Source organism: Perissodus microlepis, chromosome 15, assembly GCF_051167445.1.
Source record: "Perissodus microlepis isolate ML-2025 ecotype Zambia chromosome 15, ASM5116744v1, whole genome shotgun sequence".
NCBI classification, from domain to species: Eukaryota; Metazoa; Chordata; class Actinopteri; order Cichliformes; family Cichlidae; genus Perissodus; species Perissodus microlepis.
In genome coordinates this window covers 24,660,352-24,681,438 of record NC_140475.1, presented here as the reverse complement: position 1 = coordinate 24,681,438, position 21,087 = coordinate 24,660,352, and the positions used below count along the sequence as shown (strand labels likewise).

The 21,087-nt window shown below is 41.5% G+C and overlaps 1 protein-coding gene across 1 annotated transcript in view; it reads left to right on the top strand.

Annotated features, from left to right (window-relative positions):
- nmbr (neuromedin B receptor) overlaps positions 1-21,087 on the top strand; it is a 92,215-nt gene that overhangs the window by 12,651 nt on the left and 58,477 nt on the right. The window contains exon 2 of the mRNA XM_084952350.1: positions 17,705-17,846. Within this exon, the coding sequence (XP_084808476.1) occupies positions 17,705-17,846 (142 nt within the window). The remainder of the gene's footprint in view (positions 1-17,704; positions 17,847-21,087) is intronic.

The window sequence follows — 21,087 nt, the reverse complement described above, 5'->3', positions numbered from 1 at the left end:
GCAATAATGGTGATAAAATAAGTAAAATCTATAATTTGGCTATACACAGACTCCAGTTACTGCACTTTAAATCTAAAAGTAATGGCATAAATAATGTGGTCCAATAATAATCCATCCATCATCCATCCATCCATCCATCCATCCATCCATCCATCCATCCATCCATCCATCCATCCATCCATATCCATCCGTCCATCTGTCCAATAATAAGCTCTATGAGGTCCATTTGTGTAGAATTTGCCTATAGGGACAGAGTGAAGCAGACGGCAGATTTTATATGAAATCTATGAATATTTTAGGTCCTAGAAATGGTTGTCATGCAGTATGGGTGTTTTCTGATGTGATTAATAATTTCCTAAAAAGCGTGGGTACAAAAATGGTTTAGTTTAGGTTTGGAGAATGTGGTGATCATCTAACTGACCACAGATCGCTCTGTTTTGGATATTCTCTTTAAAAAACTGTTGAAACAACTGAAGGTGGCTTGGACTAAATGAATGAATAATTTCCTTCGATGACGTGAAAGGAAGCCTCTGTAATCAGAAGCCCTGCAGGGGCTCCTGTTCCCGTTTATTTACCAGCAGACGCGGTCGTCGTCCCTCTGAAACACCATGATATTAGCATGTTAACTGGAAACTCATTTCCTGATCGCACAGCTGCGAGCAGCGATCCAGCTGTGTGTCTGACCCTGATGGCCTCTAATGAGCCCCTAACGAGCCTAAAGGCCACTAACGAGCTCATAATGGCTCCTAACTCGCCTGAAGGTCCTTGAAGAGGATAACAAGCCTAATGCATAATTAGCATGGTGATTGGAGTGGCTATTGGAGCCTAGATTGTTTCCTGTCAAGATGATGCACAGAAGTACCCCGTTCAATCCTCAAACCTATGAGGCGATCGGTGCCGGGGGCCCAAACCCTTCAACAGAAAGCTGGTCAGAGGCTGTAAAGCTCTGAACATCGCAGTATGTGAGAACACATTAAAAACTAGCTGTTTTTTTCCCTCAGCCTGTCTGTTGCCAACACTCAGAGGCAGAAACCTTTGCTGGTTTTAGGTCCTCATTATCAGGCAACCTTTCATTTAGCATGGATGACTGAAGAAATGTCAAGGCTTTATGGAGCAGCCATCCACAGAGCTCTGTGTACATCCAACCCAACCAAACGTCCATGCACTCCTGCAGGAACGTCTTTGACATCTGACTGGTTTACAGAGCTCTCAGGGTCCCCCCCCCTTTAGCACATAAATGTGAAGTTCTGTGGTGGATTTTGGGGAACTATACCATGTGTCAGTTGGAAATGCAGAGTGTGCATGCATAACAGTTCACAGGTGTTCACCTGGCAGGTCAGCCTCCTCATTTTTTGTCATGTATTAGTGGTTTTGCTGTGGTACAAGCACATGAGCAAATTCCATAACACTGGAACTAGAAAGGTCCAAACCGACAGTTAGCATCCTCTGAGATCTGTGAGTGGGAAAAAAAAAGTTTTTTTCAGGTCTGACCCTCGTAAAAAATGGAGAGATTGCTGACCTTCAGCAGGACAGCCATGACAGAATAATAGACTTGATGTTTAGCTGTGTTTTCAAATGCACACCAGGGAGCTGGATTTCATGCATTTATGAAGTTTTATATAAGAAACTGAACCTCAGAGGAAATCCATCTGTGAGCAGAAACAATGAACTCCCATAGCCGTTGAATCTAATGCTGAATGTCATGGTAAAACTACCCCGCCCCTTTTTAAACAGTGAACATGGGGGGGCTGGGGATGGGTGGATGGGGGGCTAGGGCACCGTTTCCTCCCTCTGGGAATTCCCAGCAGGCCTTTGCAGTCTCTCTTTGGTGGTCTCAGCTGTGTCGATGGTGTATCATTAGATTACCAGATTGTCCTGTAACTTAAACTCAGTACTTAAACCATGATGGGACTAATTAACGTGTAACAACATCAGTGTGATTCAGCACTGAGGGGCAAATGAGGACTGTGTCACGAGGTTTGGCTCCAGTAATGATGCAGTGATAATTACAGCACGAGAAAAAACTCATCTATGAAAATATTAAGAAAGCTGCTTGAAAACTAACCATGGTGCAGTTCTCCAGTTTGATTCCAGGAGGAATTCTGGATTCAATTTTGGTTTGCAAACACCAAAGAATCATTTATTAGATGCTGTGCAGCCCTTACATAGAGGCGCCATCAATAAACAAGCTTTCGTTTTTGTGTGTAGACAGAAAATGATGGTCTGAGTTTCTTGGTGAGCGTGTGACTCTGAGCTGAAAATAAGGAGCAGCGAATGCAGAAGTCAGGAATCAAATGTCATAGCCTCCTGATAACAGAGAGCAGCCCCTGCAGCCCAGGAGGATGGGTTTGTGTGATCAAGGATTGGCAGGGAAAGAAATCAAAGCTAAGCTGAAGAGGAAGAAAGTATTTCTTTCACGCTTTGTTTGTGGATTTGATTTTTCTTTCAACCGCCTGCCACCGAAGCACCGGCAGCAGGAGTCCTGAGAAGTGGAATTAAAAAACAAAAAGAAGACAGTCAGAGAAAATCTGCTGATCTGATTTGTGACGTGATCATAAAATCATCTGATGAAGTGTGTTAACAGTATCACGTGACTTATTCTGAAGGGTAAAAGGTCTCAGGAGAGCAAAATGCTGCTGAAGTAGAGTATTTAAGAAGTGATTAAAGTGATCTTCAGCTTGCAAGAGAAATCTTTTTCTTCCAGCCATTTCACCCAAAAAATACCCCCCCCCCCCCCCCAAAAAAAAAGAAAAAAAAGAAAATGAAAATAAAATTTTAATTTAAAATGTAAAACTAAAATTTCCTCCTCAGCAGACCTCCTCCCTTGTTGAGTCATTATGAGCAGAAATCCTTTTTTTCTCCTGAATTGTTGTGTTATATGTATTACATATTTCATTGTCTATCCTTTTTTGCTACTTAGCCTGACCTGTCTCCCCAATGTAAAGTTTGTATATTGTATGTATGGTCGACTAGGTCTGTCATCTCAGTTGCAGGCAACTACAACCGACAAATAAAGCTTATCCTTATCCATCTCTTCTGCATTGTCCATCCAGAGGTGCACGAATGAAAGTCTGACATCTTATTTTTAACCTGCCACCAGGAGGCAGAGCAGATCACCTACTAATCAGAAGGTTGTTGATTCGATCCCTGGCTGCTCGAGTCTGCGTGCAGTATATCCTTGGGCAAGATACTAACCCCAGGACTAAACTAAAAGCTTAGTCAGTACAACATCTACGCGTGAGCTGCCTTCTTGTTGTGACTCGTGGCTCAGCATACATATCAGTTTGCATACGTATTTGCCTACACAGGGCACTTTCAAACTTACCCTACCATGCTTGTGTGCAGTTGTCCAAAACCCCAGCAGCCTGTAGCTCAGTGTGGACTACGCTATGTGCAGCTTAATGCTGACTGGTTGAAAAGTGGGCTGAAACAAGGATGCAAGCAATGGCAGCCTTAAAAAATGAAAAAAAAAAAAAAAAGCCTTTAAAATGGAGGACAGATGATTGATTGGGAGCCGAACGGGAGGTTTTAATTCTGTCTGATGTCTCTTTGAACTTCTGAGCAGCTGTCAAGGACATGCAGCTTGTGTTGGACCAAAAACCCACAGCTGGTCAACAACTGTGCTGCTGAATAATGACATTTCTGGGGGAGGACCCATGCTGGCTTGACTGATTTATTTTTTAAGGCGTTGCTTTCTTCGCCTCTCTCAAAGGGCCTTTACACTTTTCCCCCTTCTCTCTGAGGCTGCCCGAGTCAAAACAACAATTTATTTATTTTCCAGTCCACGTCCTCAGTCTTCCTCTGCTGACTGTAAAACTATTGACAGTTTTATTTCGGCGTCAGTGAAAGCACCTTTTCTTTAGCTTTGGTCCTTCACAGCACCTTGAACCGCAAAGCCCGAACTGCAGACTGCTCTCACAGAAGCCAGGTCACGCGACTCGCCGCACTAAACTGAACAAGCATTTCCAGTTGTGTAAATGTGTCTGAAGAGGATGATTTACTGTTGTGAGAGGACAAATTCACACAGCAGCTGGTCAGTGTATGCAGCCGCAGGATGACTCACGACTGACCAGCATTGTGGTTTTATCAGCGGGGCGGCAAAGTCCAGGAAATTGCCTCCTTCACACGCTGAGAGTGTTGGAGGTATTCTGGGATGCAATTATAGCTTCATAACAAAGCCTTAAAAAAAAAAAAAACATAACTTGTGGATGTTCTTGGTGTAGTTGCTGTAGTAACTTGTGTTTTGGTGGGAGGGGCCATGTAAAGGCCATGTATGGATGTCAAGAACTGTTAATGGAAGAAAGAACCGTGTATCTGCTGCAGAGACACAGAAGAGCTTCAGGTGACGTTTATGGTCCTCAGCGGTCAGCAGATGAAGTCGTGCGAGAACAAACAGAATGATTTCAAAGTCAAAGCTTGGCGCTCAGAGCCCACTATAATTGTGTTTTTAGAGTCATTCAGGCATGGAAGTGTTCATTTTAAATCCATCATGCTGCAGACAGAAGGTGTGCTCATCCTGCTGAGAAAAGATCTATTTTTAAAACTTGAACTTTAAGGGAAAGTGTCAAGTCTTCGAAGTCTGGAGCTGTGTGTATCAGTTATATTCAGAGCCAAACATTTCCTCTAAAATCTACTCATGACCCTCAAAGCTTTTAAGAGATTAAATTATTTTTGGGGGGCATGACTTGAAGAAAAGCTGTTTTATCATATGTAAAGCGCTATACAAATACAGGCCATTTACCATTTATCATATGTCTGCACTTTGAAAGGGCGCAGATTGGGATTGCTCAGTGTTGTTTAATTAGGAATTTTAATTAGGAATCTGAAGGTAAGATTAAACGTGCTGGTGTCCTTTGGCTTTGAGATATATTTCTGAGGGGCTTCTGGGAAACAAATCGCAGAGGAGCTGCTTTTTTGTTGAAAGTTTGTGACACAACTGCCACAGATGAAAGGAGTAGTCGTCATTGTTTCAGCATGATTATCACCCATATTAACCTAAGAGAAATCTGAAATCATGTCATATATAGCATTATGTCATTTACATGTAATTTTGTGATTTTGTATCATTTTCCAGTCTTGCATGCCCATAATCTTGATTGTGAATAATGACCTCTGGACAGATGAATCATGTGTTTGGTCGCAGTTATAGTAGACATGTTTGGCAGCTGACCCCTTTTTACTTTAACTCCAGCTTCAGAATTGCTATTCTAATCACAGGCATGTGATGTCACAGCATGCATCCAGAGGGAAAAAGACGTTGGGAAAGTACAGACGTAGCTCATCCCACAGTGGGAGAAACAGTAGTGAAGCGTATGTATTCAGTAGATGGATGTCAAATAAAGCACTTTCAACCAGGAGTCAGGGCTTTGGGCCCAAGTGAGACCAACAGTTAGTTATCCATCGTTACCTTTAGAAGTTGTTGACTTCCTTTTCTTCCACTTGTCTCATTCAGGGTCGTGGAAGGGTTGGATACAACCCCAGCTGCCATAGGGCAAGAGGCGGGTTACACCCTGGACAGGTCGTCAGTCTGTCAAAGGGCTAACTCAAAGACAGGCCACCCTTCACAGTCTTTTCAAGCTGTTAGCGGATATTTTGTGTTTTTTCTGTCAGAAAACTTCTCCCTCGTGCAGTTGTTTCGCTGCCTCACAGCAGAAAATCTATTCATGCAAGAACCTTGTAGTACCTGCAGTGGTGGAAATGTTCTGGTTTCAGGTTGCTTTGCTCCCTGAGGGACCGAGCTTTGAATTCTCCATCATAACAAAGTGCTTGAAGAAAGTGTGGAGCCATCTGTTCAAAAGCTGAACTAGAAGTACAACATCTTGGTTTTTAACTGACTTTAAAAATTATTAACATATTTTATTCTGAATTTACCGGCAATTTAAATAATTTTTAGGTTCTCTTCTAAATTTACCTAATTTCTAAGAGAATATTTTAAATATATATATTTTAGTCTATTCTTAAAATATTCTTGAGAGCTTGTCAGTGTTTATTTCCTACATTTTTCCTTTCGTATATTCATAACAGGTTTATTTTAATGTGTCCTGTTGCTGAATCTGTTCTGAAAAAAGACTTAACTGTATGAGTGATAGGGGAAAAGGTAAAACTCTAGAACTGGAGTGCTTTCTCTGGTTAATGACGTTTGGTGACAAACAGCTTTATAAAATAGGAAAAAAAGGTCACATGACTACTCTTATCTAAAATGCTGCAGTCCAAAGTCAGATGATTTTGATTGGCCAGATATCTTAAATATAACCTTTCCCTGCTTCTATCAGCAGTCACATTGGTACTAATGACTGGACTCCACTGGCTCCGGTGGCAGCCTTACACACTCTGGCATGTAAGGCTGTCACACACGAAGACTTGAAAATGAGTGGGAGGAGACTTTGACAGATGATGTGACATTCCTCTCTCCTTTTCCATACTTTCTCTGCCCATCATTCTGGTATGAGTTCATCTTGGTTTCATCTCTCCAAAGATTTTTTCTCCCTCCAAGTCCACTCTGGCCTAGGAGGTGCAATGAGATGTTCAGCCTATGTAGCGGCAACAAATAAAAACTTGACAAGATTAGCTGGTCAACATTTTGCTTCGTATGTGCCATCTCCTCTGTTAGTTGTGAGTATGCTAAAATACAGTATCCACACACAACCGTGGAGATGTTTAGCTGATTACAGAATCCATCTGTAATCAGCAGTGGATGGATCAGCAATCCATCCACTGCTCTTAGCAACAACAGCTTCCTGACGTAAATGAATGTGAGGCTTTGTGTCAATCTCTGTGAATAGATTAAACTTTAGAATAACCTGAAGCAGGTATGAATCCAGCAGGTGTGGTGAATGAAGGGTTTCAGAAGCAGAAGGTCGCTGGTAGCGTGAGAGTCTCTTCAGGCTTGTTTTGTATAAACAATTGAGATAAATGCTGAAGGTTCCCACTCAGTTTGTTTTTAATCTTCTAAAGCAGAAATTAAATCAGACATTGTTGATATTGTACTCTGCAGTGGAGTTGACTCATAATTACACAACCTGTTTTTCTGGAAATTACATGTTTTGGTTTGTGTTTGAGGGACACATAACTGCTGTCTGGAGATTTTTCATAAAGTTTATTCCAAAAAGTTTCGGTAAGTTAACAAACACAGTTCTCACTACAGTTGCTTTATTGGTGTCTTGTTCTCGGACATTTTAGACATTGATGGGATTTGTTTACTTGAATGACTGAGCATGCAACAGTCAATCCTTCTTTAAAGGTTTAGGAAAAGATGATTTACCAATAAAAGCTCTGTTTTATTGGTTTTCTGGACGATGACCCCTGTCAGAGGATAACCTAGAAAAATATGTAGTCCAGCCACTAAATATACTTATTTTTAATTAGAGTGATCTGATCCCAACAAACTAAATCTGCAGAAGCACGGCAGTTTTGGTGGGATGTGTTAATAGAGAGAGGAAATGAAACAAATAAACTATGTTAAAACTGAGCACTGATAATGAAGCCACTCTTCTGTCTGGTAATTATCTTTTTGCATCAGCATGGATATATCCATAGATCTTCACATCTCTTTGAGTCACAGTATACTTGTGAGACTCAGGTGAAACTATCATATTCTCCTCTGCATGAAACTGAAAAATAACACCAGCAGAAACTCTGAGAATCATCTTTAGCTGAGTTGAACTTTGCTGCAGGTGACCTGTGATGACAGCTTCTGTTGTTCACAGTCACTGGATAAAAGCCAGACTTTAGAAAAGCATCTGTCCTGCTGGGATGATGTTGTGAATTGCAGGTTGAGGGCCCAAACTCAGGACTTTAAAAAGTCAGGCAGAAAGTAACAAAAAATGGACCTTTTATTAAGTTGATGGAAAGTCAAGCAACAAGGAAAAATCTAGAATTTCAGTGATTAGCCAGGCCACAGATGAAGGCAGGTAAACATATGCTCTGACAAAGAACAAGAAGAGACAGGACTATTTATACACTCTGAGGGCTAATCAGGAGAGTTGAAAACAGCAGGGAAACAAGGGGCAACTGAACACAATCAAGGAAATGAATAGATAGAAAATAAAAATCAAGACAGGGCACGGGAGAAATTGACAACAAGTAAAAGTAAGTAAAACAGGAAATAAGAGGACCAAACTTAACAAGGACAAGAAAACTCAGACACAATACACAGAGAGCCACGGGACCGCTGGAATAACAACCGAGGACAAAAGAACTGTCGCTATAGAGCCAGCATTACTCAAATAATAAAATGGTAATTATTCAAGAAACATGAGGTCTTACTCTTGAAAACAGAAATTGAAAAACCTAAATGGAAGCTAATCCTGAAAAGCAGAATAAGGAACAAAATACAAAGACCGTCCCATATGAAGACTTGAAAACGAGTGGGAGGAAACTTCAGAACGGAAATCAAAAACCAAACATGATTTAATTTTGGCTGATCTCACATTGACGATCTGACATGCCCGGAAAGCTTCCAGATGGGTCTCACGCTGATTTCTGGCACCGAATACTTTGTGATTTCATGTTGGATGTCAAACTTGCCCTGAGACAAGAAATAAAGATTTTAGATTCGATTTCACATCCTAACAGAGCACACGCTGCATTTGCAACTATTTACCTCTTTACCTCTGCGTCTGCGTATATGGCCCGAAAATGTTGTACCTGGACACCCAAATTAAGACTTTCAAAAAAGGGCAACTTGTGTCACGATCTACCCTGAGAGCAGAAGATGATTCTCTCACTTCTTCTCACACTAAAACTATGTTTTCTGTTTGGGTTACATCTGTGCACCTCCATTTTAACCATCCTAAATACATCTGCATCATCTTGTACTTTATATCCATTTTTTCCCATCCAGCTTATTCAGCCAGGGGACACGGCTTTAAACTCTGAGCTCCTATATGACATAAATAATAAATAAATGATTGCATTAATAAAACATGAAGTGCGCTACAGTGATATGATGTAAAATTTATGGGTGAGTGTGAGGTCCATGAATGAATCTTTGTGCAGACCAGTCCAAAATCCCCCTGAGCCCGTCTGTCAGTCACTGAATGTACAGCAGGGTAGAGAGACCAGGTTTGAGTCCTGAATATGAAACTGTACCGAGTCACAACGCAAATCTGTGACATGCTGGATGGGTCACAGTGACACCAGCTCTGGAAACAGTCTGCTTTTTTATTAACATTCTGACAGTTTAACACAAGCAACAGCAGGACAGAGACTTAGTGCAGCATCTTTGTAGAGATGATTTTGTACAGAAGCAGGAGAGGGTCCCCCCCCCACCGGACAGATTTTAACTGCAGAAAGGAGCCAAAAAGTTTTCTTTCATACTCCTGCTCCTGTCTTGAGAGAAGAGAGGAATGAAACCAGAAAGGCCAAAAATCCGTATCGAAATAAAACTGAAAAACAATACTTTAGCAGTGAGCGCAGAGCAGCTCGGCAGGGAATAAAACGAATGGCATCCATAAACCAGTGCTCTTGTAAAACAAGGGAACCCATTTCTTTACATGCTGTGGATGATGCTGACCTGACAAACACATTTAATTCTTTTTTTCCTCATTTTTAAAAAGATCTGACTTCTTAAGTAATGTTTCCAGGCTGAGGGAGCCTCTCACACCTCGAATGAGTCATAATCACAAAAGATCAGGTTGTTCATGATTGATGTCAGATTAGATCCACTGCAGTTTGTTTGTCATTCTAGACAGAGCACATAAGCATCTTGGAAAACCAAAATCTCACATGAGCATTTTGATTTGCAGATAAAGCCCCTGTGGATCAGAATATATTACACTTTTTAACTGATAGCATTCAGCAGGTTTCTGTAACTGGTTGTCTGTGGCTTTCCACAAGCCTGTGTTCCTTCTCCTCTGCTTCTATCATCTACACCAGGGGTGGGGAACTCCAGGCCTCAAGGGCTGGTGTCCTGCAGATTTTAGATGTGTCCTTGATCCAACACAGCTGATTTAAATGGCTAAATGACCTCCTCAGCATGCCTTGAAGTTCTCCAGAGGCCTGGTAATGAACTAATATTTTGATTCAGGAGTGTTGACCCAGGGTGTTGTTTAAAAACCTGCAGGACACTGGCTCTTGAGGCCTGGAGGTCCCAACCCCTGATCTACACGGATAGCTACAAACTTGTGGGAGCCAAGTTAAGATAGTTCATATGTTTTAGTATTTATATTTCGCTGTTGTTAAGCTTGTTTGTGTAATTAATAATTTAGGAAGTAAATGCATGTTTATGGTGGAACTAAAATTATTTTATTGCTGTGTTGGTTTGGTTACGTAGTACCATGAATACATGTGCCTTAAAGACTCGTGTTTATAGTAAAATCCGTGCATCACGGATGTATGCAAATTAGTGCATGCGGTGCGGGAGGGGGGAGAGAGAAAAAGAGTTAACACGGCATAAGCTATACGCGGCTACCGTAGTAGGTTATTTTGTTGAGGATAAGTTAAACCTGACCACTCCTGTAAGATGCAAACTGTGGAATAAATTTTTTGTTACATCTTTTCACATCGGAGTCCCGTGGAGTTCTTTTTCCTCTTCAAACTGATGTACGCGAGTGAAGCACGGGAAAACTGGTCTCACGGCTTATACAAAACTTCTTTGCCATTTTCTGATGGCCATGCAGTCTCCTCTTCAGGGTTCACCGTGAGGTCATAGTGGTGCTCTGCCTGCACTGCTCAGGTGGTGTAATGAAAACTTTGTTGACCTTAATGTGATTAATACTAAGAAAATAATTGATGATTTCCAGAATGACAGCAGCTGGAATCATACACCGCGGAAAAGTCTAAATTGCGGATACTCGGAAATAAATATCAGTTTAAATCCGATGCAGACAAAGTCAGTGATTAAACGAGGAAAACAAAGAATTTACTTGTTGCACACTATTTCTTACCATTTCTAAAAATATCTTGTGTCATTTCTTTATTATTTTACAGAAAGTCTTTTAACATTTTCTTTCATGTGCTGGTTCAGTGGGCTTTCTGTGAAGGACAGGGACAATCTCAATAGCATTGGGAAACTCCAAGATCAAAGATCTCAGCTCCATTTGGGAGAAAGTAAAAGGTTTCATTCATCGATCTGAGCACGCTCTTTCACATGAATTTGTTTTATTGCCCTCAGGTCAGTGCTATCATGCAGCCTTTAGAAAAAAAAAAAACTTCTCAAATTCTTTCATACTTTCTTCTATTCGGCTGATAAATGTCAGGAGAGGCTCTTTGTTTTTATTCATCTGGTTATGAATAGGTTGATGTGTGGAGTTCTGCTCGGAGACCACAACGTCAAGCTGCTCACTGGCAAACTGAATGTTGAATGCTAGACTTCTATATTATGTTCTATATTATTTATAAGTGTTTATTTATTTTATTTTTTCTTTAATCTATTTCATTTATCTATCCATTATAATGGTGGACTGACAAACAGAATTGCCCATTGTGGAATAAATGATGTTTTCTGAATCTGAATCTTTATTTTAAATTTGGTTATGGTACCCTAGACGAACCACAGCATGGCCAACTAATATCATGCCTTATGCTCATGCTAGCTTTTCACAGTGACAGTTTACTGGAACACCTGAATAATTACCACAGACTGAACATAAACATGGTCACAAATCAGTATGTTTATTTCATAACCAAGAATAAACCTCTGTGGCTGAAACACAAAGCTAAAAAGTGCCCAAAACTGAAGTTTATTGATGGACACTTGCTGCCTCCAAAAGTGAGTCAGTCTGGATAGGCTCCCAAGTATTACAGCTGAAATAAGCATTCTTACATTTTGATATAAAAACTGTTATTTCATAAATGTCATGGTTCCTGGGTTGTTGATCCAGTTTTTCTAGTTTGCTGTTCTCTGTCCTCAGTTATCTTTTTGGTTATGTGGGTCCTAGGTCTAGGTTCTTGGTTATGATTTAGTCCTCGAGTTTCAGTTCATGTCTGTTTTCACTTAGTATTCTGCCTTGGGTTATTTGGTGTAGTGTCTTGTTGTTTTTCTTGGCTTTCCCCTTGTTTTCCATGTCCATGGAAGTTTTCCCGGGTGTAGTTGTTCTCAGGTTTTGTTACTTTCTGTTTTATTTTGTCCCCCTGTCTTGTTAGATTCTGTTCAGCTGTGTCTCATTTTCCCCAGTGTGTCCTCTCTTTCTAACTACCTCATGTGTCTATTTAAGGCCTCAGTTTTCCAAAGGTCTTTGTTTTTCTTCATGGTGCACTCCTCTGGGGGTGTTTCTTTTTGCTCAAAAGATGCATGTCTGGCTCAGTTTTGCTTTGTATTTTCTGTGAGTTCTAGCAATTAAGCTATCCTTTCCTGTCTGCTACATAGCGTATCATGACAAAAATCTCTTATTTTACTTTTGCTAAGGTGCAAAGTTTGAGCTAACAGGTGCGGCTGTAGCTGCTAGCTATCTGCTAGCCTTTAATTTAGCTAATTGAAGTCACTGTACTGTATTAATGCTGTTTGTTTGGCAAATACTGCTTGCTGGAGTTTTAATGAGTGAATTTTCTGGATGTTATTTCTGTTACGTAGCATTAATGTGCCAGCGTCTGTCTGTATGATGCAAGTGTTCAGTTGATAGATATTGCTAACCAACCTTGCTAATATTCCAGACTGATTTGAGGCAAACTGGTTCACAGGTTCAACATTTTAGCTCTATAGTTTTAGGCAGGTCTCAGACATGCTTTAGAAGTTATCAGTAAAATCTGAAAATCGTTTCTAAAAACCTACAGGAAATGTGTGGCATGAACTGCAGTATTGTAACCTCAAGAAAATAAAAGCTGACTCTTTTCACCTTGGTGGGTTAAAGCAACTTATCGTTAATGTTTTTTAATTGGAGGAAGGAAGACAGAGCAGCTCCTTTCAGGTCAAATGAAACTATTAAAAAAATTGTTATTTAACTTTATGCTATCAAACTAGTGGACAAGGGTGGTCTTAATGGGACAGATCAAAGTGACATCTGATATAACCTCTAAATGCCTCAGACAGCATTTCACAATTTCTTTTCACTATTTCAGCAGGTGATAATCCAGGGACAAGCTAAAACAAAAGGATCCCTTTGTCCTCTGCATAGCAGGGAATGCGATGGGATGTTAGATCAATTTCCAAAGACAACTAGTGTCAAGAGAAATCAAAATAATACCTAAAATTGAACCTTGGGGTACACCACAGATTTCAGATAATGATGAAAATTAAAACCAACTCAGTGTGGCAAAGTTAATGCAAACCTGTGCTTCAAGAAGGGCTATCAAAATAGCATCATCAACACATGTTAAAAACAAAAAAGTTTAACTTTGATGCAGAGAAAGCACAGAACGTGGTGATATAAAGTGGAACTTCTTCCACTTCTTGTTTCTCTGTAGATGTGTTTTGCTTATTTGTATTTTCCCCACCTAAAGTCAGCAGTCTCATAGAACTATATCAAAACTAACAGCCGTCCTCATCCAGCTAGAGAGAAATAACGCATGGCTGTTGGTCACTGGTATAAATTGCTGTGTCCCTGTCAGCTGAATGACTGATCTGCTTGGCCTAATGAGGAATTTAAAATTCAGCTCCACGATTACACATAAAGAATAATTGTGATTAGTGTGACAAAGTACTATTGCGTCCCCTCCCCTGCCACCCGATGGATGATGTGGTTTCTCATTAAGTAACAAAGAGACTGGAGCCGCTAATGCCAGCAAAAGAAAATGATGTGGTTATTAAATGATTTATGTTTGCATTCAGTGCAAAAATATGAAGTGTGATCAATGGTTAATGCAGTAATGATTTTTAGTCTTTGCACAGTGGCAGGACCTTGATGTCTAATTTGAAATTGTGTTTTCATAGAAATAGTTACATAGTTTTTTTTAGTATTCTGTTCATTTTGCAGAATAATACAAAATCATTTCAGGGCTGAATCCTTCAGTCCCTCGCATGAAAGAAATTTTAATGCTTTGCTGATGTGGAAAAGCTGGAATATCTTGATAAGCATAAAAACAAAAGTTACAAGATTTGTGTTGAGCACATGTTTTCTTTAAGTGATCTCTTCTTGTGGAAGGTTTTAATGTCACACAAGGAGCATCATCAACAGTTTATCTGATGCACATATGAAAGTAGCGGATAGAGAATATAAATACATTTAAATGAAAAAGCATTGTGTTTATTGTCCTTTTTCTTTAGCCTTCATTACATGTTTAGCTACAACACTGTGATTAAACATACCAAGGAAAGAAATACACTCTTTGTTGAACATATTTTAACATTTTAACTGTCTCTAATGGGTGTGGTGTTAATGCTCCTATGTGTTTGTTGCTTGTGTTTGCTTTTGATTGTGATGCACTCTTTGTCTTTGAGTGTCAAGTTCTTTGTGTGTCTCTATTCTGTCATTTTGCCTATATTAAGTGTTTTCATGTGTCTGCACTGTCCTGGTTAGTTATAGTTCCTCACTTCCTGTTTTGTTTTAGTAGTCTTTTGAGCTCCTGTGTGGATTTTCTTTAGCTCATTGTTCACTCAGTACTGTGAGTTCATACTTGTCTTCATTCATACAGGGAGTGCAGAATTATTAGGCAAATGAGTATTTTGTCCACATCATCCTCTTCATGCATGTTGTCTTATTCCAAGCTGTATAGGCTCGAAAGCCTACTACCAATTAAGCATATTAGGTGATGTGCAACTCTGTAATGAGAAGGGGTGTGGTCTAATGACATCAACACCCTATATCAGGTGTGCATAATTATTAGGCAACGTCCTTTCCTTTGGCAAAATGGGTCAAAAGAAGGACTTGACAGGCACAGAAAAGTCAAAAATAGTGAGATATCTTGCAGAGTGATGCAGCAGTCTCAAAATTGCAAAGCTTCTGAAGCGTGATCATCGAACAATCAAGCGTTTCATTCAAAATAGTCAACAGGGTCGCAAGAAGCGTGTGGAAAAACCAAGGCGCAAAATAACTGCCCATGAACTGAGAAAAGTCAAGCGTGCAGCTGCCAAGATGCCACTTGCCACCAGTTTGGCCATATTTCAGAGCTGCAACATCACTGGAGTGCCCAAAAGCACAAGGTGTGCAATACTCAGAGACATGGCCAAGGTAAGAAAGGCTGAAAGACGACCACCACTGAACAAGACACACAAGCTGAAACGTCAAGACTGGGCCAAGAAATATCTCAAGACTGATTTTTCTAAGGTTTTATGGACTGATGACATGAGAGTGAGTCTTGATGGGCCAGATGGATGGGCCCGTGGCTGGATTGGTAAAGGCAGAGAGCTCCAGTCCGACTCAGACGCCAGCAAGGTGGAGGTGGAGTACTGGTTTGGGCTGGTATCATCAAAGATGAGCTTGTGGGGCCTTTTCGGGTTGAGGATGGAGTCAAGCTCAACTCCCAGTCCTACTGCCAGTTTCTGGAAGACACCTTCTTCAAGCAGTGGTACAGGAAGAAGTCTGCATCCTTCAAGAAAAACATGATTTTCATGCAGGACAATGCTCCATCACACGCGTCCAAGTACTCCACAGCGTGGCTGGCAAGAAAGGGTATAAAAGAAGAAAAACTAATGACATGGCCTCCTTGTTCACCTGATCTGAACCCCATTGAGAACCTGTGGTCCATCATCAAATGTGAGATTTACAAGGAGGGAAAACAGTACACCTCTCTGAACAGTGTCTGGGAGGCTGTGGTTGCTGCTGCACGCAATGTTGATGGTGAACAGATCAAAACACTGACAGAATCCATAGATGGCAGGCTTTTGAGTGTCCTTGCAAAGAAAGGTGGCTATATTGGTCACTGATTTGATAAGCTTTGATATTAATGAGTTTTTTGGGTTCATTGAGAACATGGTTGTTGTTCAATAATAAAATTATTCCTCAAAAATACAACTTGCCTAATAATTCTGCACTCCCTGTAGATGATTTGTGTAACTCTGAGCCTAGGTGCTGTAGCACTAACAGGTCTAATCTTGTTGCCCTTATTGGAACCCAGTTTTACTCTTGATTTTGGTGTTGCATTCTAAAACAGATTGTTAGTAATTGCAAAGTGTGCCTGATATGAGACCTGACCATCCTCAGCATTATAATGATGAGGTCTAACAATATTGCAGTGGCTAATCTTAATTATCACTATGAGTTCTTTCTGATGAATATGTTCTCATCAAAGGGGTTCAAGAGGTAAATACTGATGTGTAGAAAGTGTGAAATGTAAAAAAATAAAGTATATATATCTATATATCTATATCTCAATATATCTATCTGAGGGTTGTAAATATTTAGAAGTGAACAGTAGGTCAAATTATATTATTTGCATCTTAGACTGATAAGGGTTCATTTCATTGTTCAGATGAGGTGCATCTCTCTTAACGTGAGAGCACATTATTATCTTCCAGTTTCAATGGGATGTTAATCTGTCTGTGCAGTGCAGTCATCAAATGGATGACAGCGGCAGATAGGAAGTTGAAACTACTTTTAAAAACAGGTAGAAATGACCGAGGGGCAAAGTGAGTGGATGAGCTTCAGTCAGTGTGAGAGTGGCAGGAATCAGAAGTGAGTGGAGCAAAAGGGCAGGAGAAAGTCAAGAAACAGGCAGGGAGGCAAAACCTGGCAGCTGATCAGAGAGGAAAGGACGCCGAAGCTGCAGCAGGTATATGATAACAGAGAGCCAGGAGTATGTGATTATGATTGAGATAATGCTGTCAGACACCAGAAGCCAATGAAAACGCCTGCAGATGTCTCACATTGTCCTTTGGAAGTTGGATAAAATGAACACCAACTTAAACATTTGACATCATTCCTCCAACCAGCAGCTACACAGCAAACAGAGTTAACCCCTGAATTATTTAGTTGATGTGTACAGTCATTTAAATAAATTCCCACCCTTCAAACAAGCCTTAAAGTATGAATATTTTAGCTGTTATGACTACAAAAGCAAATCTCCATGTTTCTTCATCCCTGTGTGCAGAGACTGAGACATACAGCTATGTGAAAACAGTTTTCAGTCCTTTGTGTAGACAAAGAAACCCTTACTGTAAGGAGGGAGCAAATACCTGTAAATGCATTTGGTTAGTTGATCCTTAACAGGCATAAGTAAAACTGTAAATGTTTTTGCAGTTTGCTGATCTGGAGTGTTTAGGTGTGTTTTAACATAATGCCGCAGAAAAGTGAGCTTGAATTCGTCCACAGTGATGTGATGGACTGAAAATCACACAGAAAACAAATCTAAAAGTTATTGATGCTAAACATAAATCTACAAATGACTGAAAAATGTTGTGTTCTGCAGTCTTGAGACTGAAGAAGTCACTTGGATGAGAGACAAAATGTTTCTCCCGCTGAAAATGCTACGTCCAGATGAACAGAATCAACTTTGTGCGATTTCCTTAGCTGGATGGCTGGGCATGTTACAATTACATGGACGATTACTGCATCATTGGAATGAGGGGAGTTTGGAAGGTGTGAGGAATCAGGTAGCTGAAAATGGGAAGAATGAAAAGACTGGAGAGGAGCAGTGAGGGAGCGAGCTACTTGTGGAGAAAGTGTAAGACTTTAAGTTTGCTGCTGTTACCCTGATGTTTCATCAGTGTCCACAATGAAGAGCAGCTTGTGCCCGTTTTAAAGTGTGAACTGGGCTGTAAATGTTTTTCTTTCACATAAGATTTTAAATAAGTTAACTGTTTTTGTTACCTGGGTACATGTAAAGTGTTTTATCATGTTCTTATTGTTTTATTCCATAAACGTTTTACTGACATTTCCCCCATCCCTTGCAGGTATAAGGCCATAGTAAACCCCATGGACATCCAGACATCCAGCGCTGTCTTCTGGACGTGTCTGAAAGCTGTTTCTATCTGGCTGCTTTCCGTCCTGCTGGCTGTTCCTGAGGCTATTTTCTCCCAAGTCGTCTCCATGCAGGTACCATAACTTACATCAACTCCTGCAAACAGTACTAGTATTATAAGTTTCAAGTTTTATTGTCATATACAGATAAACAGTGTAGCCACATTTACCCGTAATGAAATTCTTTGGCTCATTCTCCTCAGCTTTACATGAACAAGGCAACAACAACTACAACTACAGCAACAAATAACAAAATACTAAACTATAAAATATTAAGAGAATTTAAGACAGTTATTTGGTATTTACATTTTGTGCAAAAAAACTTGCGCAGTGAGGATTTTAAAGTGGTTAAAGTGACAGTGTGTGTAGAGTCCAGTAGTTGTAGTGAGTGTGTAATAGTGTGTGCAGAATGTCAGCAGTTCAAAAGCCTGATGGCTTGTGGGTAGAAACTATCTCTGTGTCTGCTAGTGCGGGTCTGAATGCTCCTGAACCACCACCTATCATCATCAATTTCAGGAGCGGGACCACGCCTTATTCACGCCCCTTCCGGCCTCAGGCTATATATATATTCATGCCCCCGCCCCCCTTTTTTTCCTTCTCTTCTTTTCTTCTCATTTTCCTTCTTTCACTTCTCATTAATACATAGAGTTTGACAGACCACGTGACTTTTGCGCATTGCATGCCGGGAACTCGTGGCAAAACAATCCAAGTACCGCATCAAACGCAAGCATTTGCAGCACCGCAAAACGTTCATTCTCCGGTTCCAATACCTTCTTGCTTTTTCTTTGTGCCCCAAAAAAGTTATGTACACAACGAAGGAGAACAATGCCAGTCCGTACAAAGACAGACTTGATGAAAAGTCAAAGAAAAGATACGAGGAAAAAATCAATCGAGTGAAAGGGTTAGACCCGTACGAGCACACAGAGTGGACAAAATACATTAGCCTGCTGCCCAGCTTTCACCACACTCATATTTATAATCATACGGTTCTTGGAGTGAGTGCATACACTCATGAAGTTTAGTAACTTCAGGTCACTGCAACAAGCCCAGGTACAGTTTACCGACGGATGGGTACAGGACCTTGAAATGCACCGTGTAGAACGAAAGTGTCACGGTTCTGGGTCAGTTTGACCCAGTATTTTGAGTTATGTTTTGGTGTGTTTTTGCATTTTGGATTCTTTTCTTATAATGATGATTATGACTCTATGTTTCAGTTATTCTTGTTTAGGGATTAGTTCGTAGGTTTTTGTGTTCTCATGTTTATTGCAGGTTTAGTTCAGTGTCTAGTCTGTCTCTCTGTGTCGTGTCTGCGTTTTTGTTTAGTGGTGTCTTGTTTCCTGTTTTACTCTGAAGGTTCATGTTCCTGTCTTATGTCAGTGTTTCTAGCTTTGTCCCCCCTGTCTCATTAGGTCTTGTTCCTCCCAGCTGTGTTCCCCTTCTGTCTCTAATTCCTTGATGACTTCCTCAGTGTATTTAAGCCCAGTGTGTCTTTATGTCAGATGTTATGTCAGATCGTCTGTTATCCTCACCTCGTATTTTCGTAGTTTCCCTTATTGTGACACTGTGTTTCATAGCCTGCTTAGTTACTCTGTGTTATAGTTGTTCCATAGTTCCTTCACAGAGTGTCTTAGCCTTTTTAGTTTACACAGTGTTCTGTCTTCTTAGTTTTCCCAGTTTCAGTGTTCCCTAGTGTTTTTGTCATGCCTTCAGCCACAATAAAGGCTTGCCTTATTTTGGAAACCTAGTTCTGTCTCCACCGTGTCTGCTCTTGGGTCTACCTCATTCTTCACACCGGCGCACCCCGCCGTGACAGTACGATCTGACCATGTCAGACCCAGCGGACAGTCCGGACGAGATTGGGGAGGAGCTGCAACGGATCAGCTGGCTCATGACGCGCATCTGTGGGTGCACGGACCCCAGAGTGGTGTCCACTGGGTTGGCGGCCATTGATGCCATCCTTCAGAAGGCGCCACAGCTCCGGCAGTTTCCCCAGCTTATTGAGGCGTTTGACTCTCTGGCCCCCCTGAAGGAGGAGCTTCGCGCCTGCGCGCTGGCTCAGAGGGTGTTAAACGCCGCCTCCGCACCTACGACTCCGACCCGTAAACGGTTGTCGTTGTCGTCGCCGCTGCCTCGCGAGCCGGAGGCAGTCAGAGTAGGGACTCTGAGGCTCACCGCTGCACCGCCTCGGACCAGCCGCTCGCCCTCTCCACCCCGCTCGGACTTTACTTCACCTGCCTCTTTTCTGGCAAGGGTGTCGGCGGACGACGAGGAGATCGCCGCCACATCACCCTCTGCTTCGGTGGCTTCAGCATCCATCGTACCCACTTCCAGAAAGAACCGGCGTCAGCGCCGCCGTCGCACCGCGCTACCCCCGGGGGTGAGTGACTGTGTGTCTGTGTCTCATAATCCTTCTATAGAGAAGAGCGAGATGTGCATTGATTCGCCGGGGCCGGAAACTATGACTGAATCGTGTTCTGAGACTGAAAGTACAGTGTTTAGTTGTTTAGAAAGACCTACTACGGAAATCATGGAGTCCGACCTCTGTGAGCGGCAGCAAGCAGCTTGCACCCACGTAGAGGAGGAGCTACGGGGAGAGCCGTGGCTCACCCCCGATTGTCAGCACATCTTTCGGGGAACACGCCTGGCTCTCGGGGGCCCTCGGAGCTGCCAGGGTCTGCCACCCCTCACTTCCCCAACAGCCAATGCTTCAGCCTCAGTGGTTTCTTCAAAGAAGAGGCGACATCCACGTCGCCGCAGCACCACGCAGCAGCTGGAGGTTGGTGGAACTCTCGTTTCCTCTCGGACTCCGTTAATAATAGAGGTTAGTGACAATCTTTCGCCTCAAAGTCTTCCTAAGTTGCAGGAATGTGACTGTCATGAAGGATTCGCAGACGCTCCAGAGATAAAGACAATTTCTACATGTGCTGGAGGAGCGATAGCGACCCAGTGCTCCTCAACACCACCCATTCTCTTAATAAACGATGAAAGTGTTGATCAAGAACTCATGTTTGGTGTGAAGGGTGGTGATATAACCTCTGGTCATGAGCGGTGTGACTTAAATAATGACACCCTGTCTGTACCCGGTGATCAACTTGACTGTTCCTTAGCTCATTCATCTTGTGACTCTACTACTTGTTATGAATTGTGTAAGACCAAATTATCGTGTAAACCAGAGGAAAACAATTCAAAGCGACCTCTGAGTGATGCTCTCGCTCCTGTACTCAACAAGCACAATTCACCTGAGTTTTGTGTTCCAGGTCCAGAGAACAGTAATGGCAATGTGGTCTATGTTCTGAACTCTAAAAGTGAATTGTGC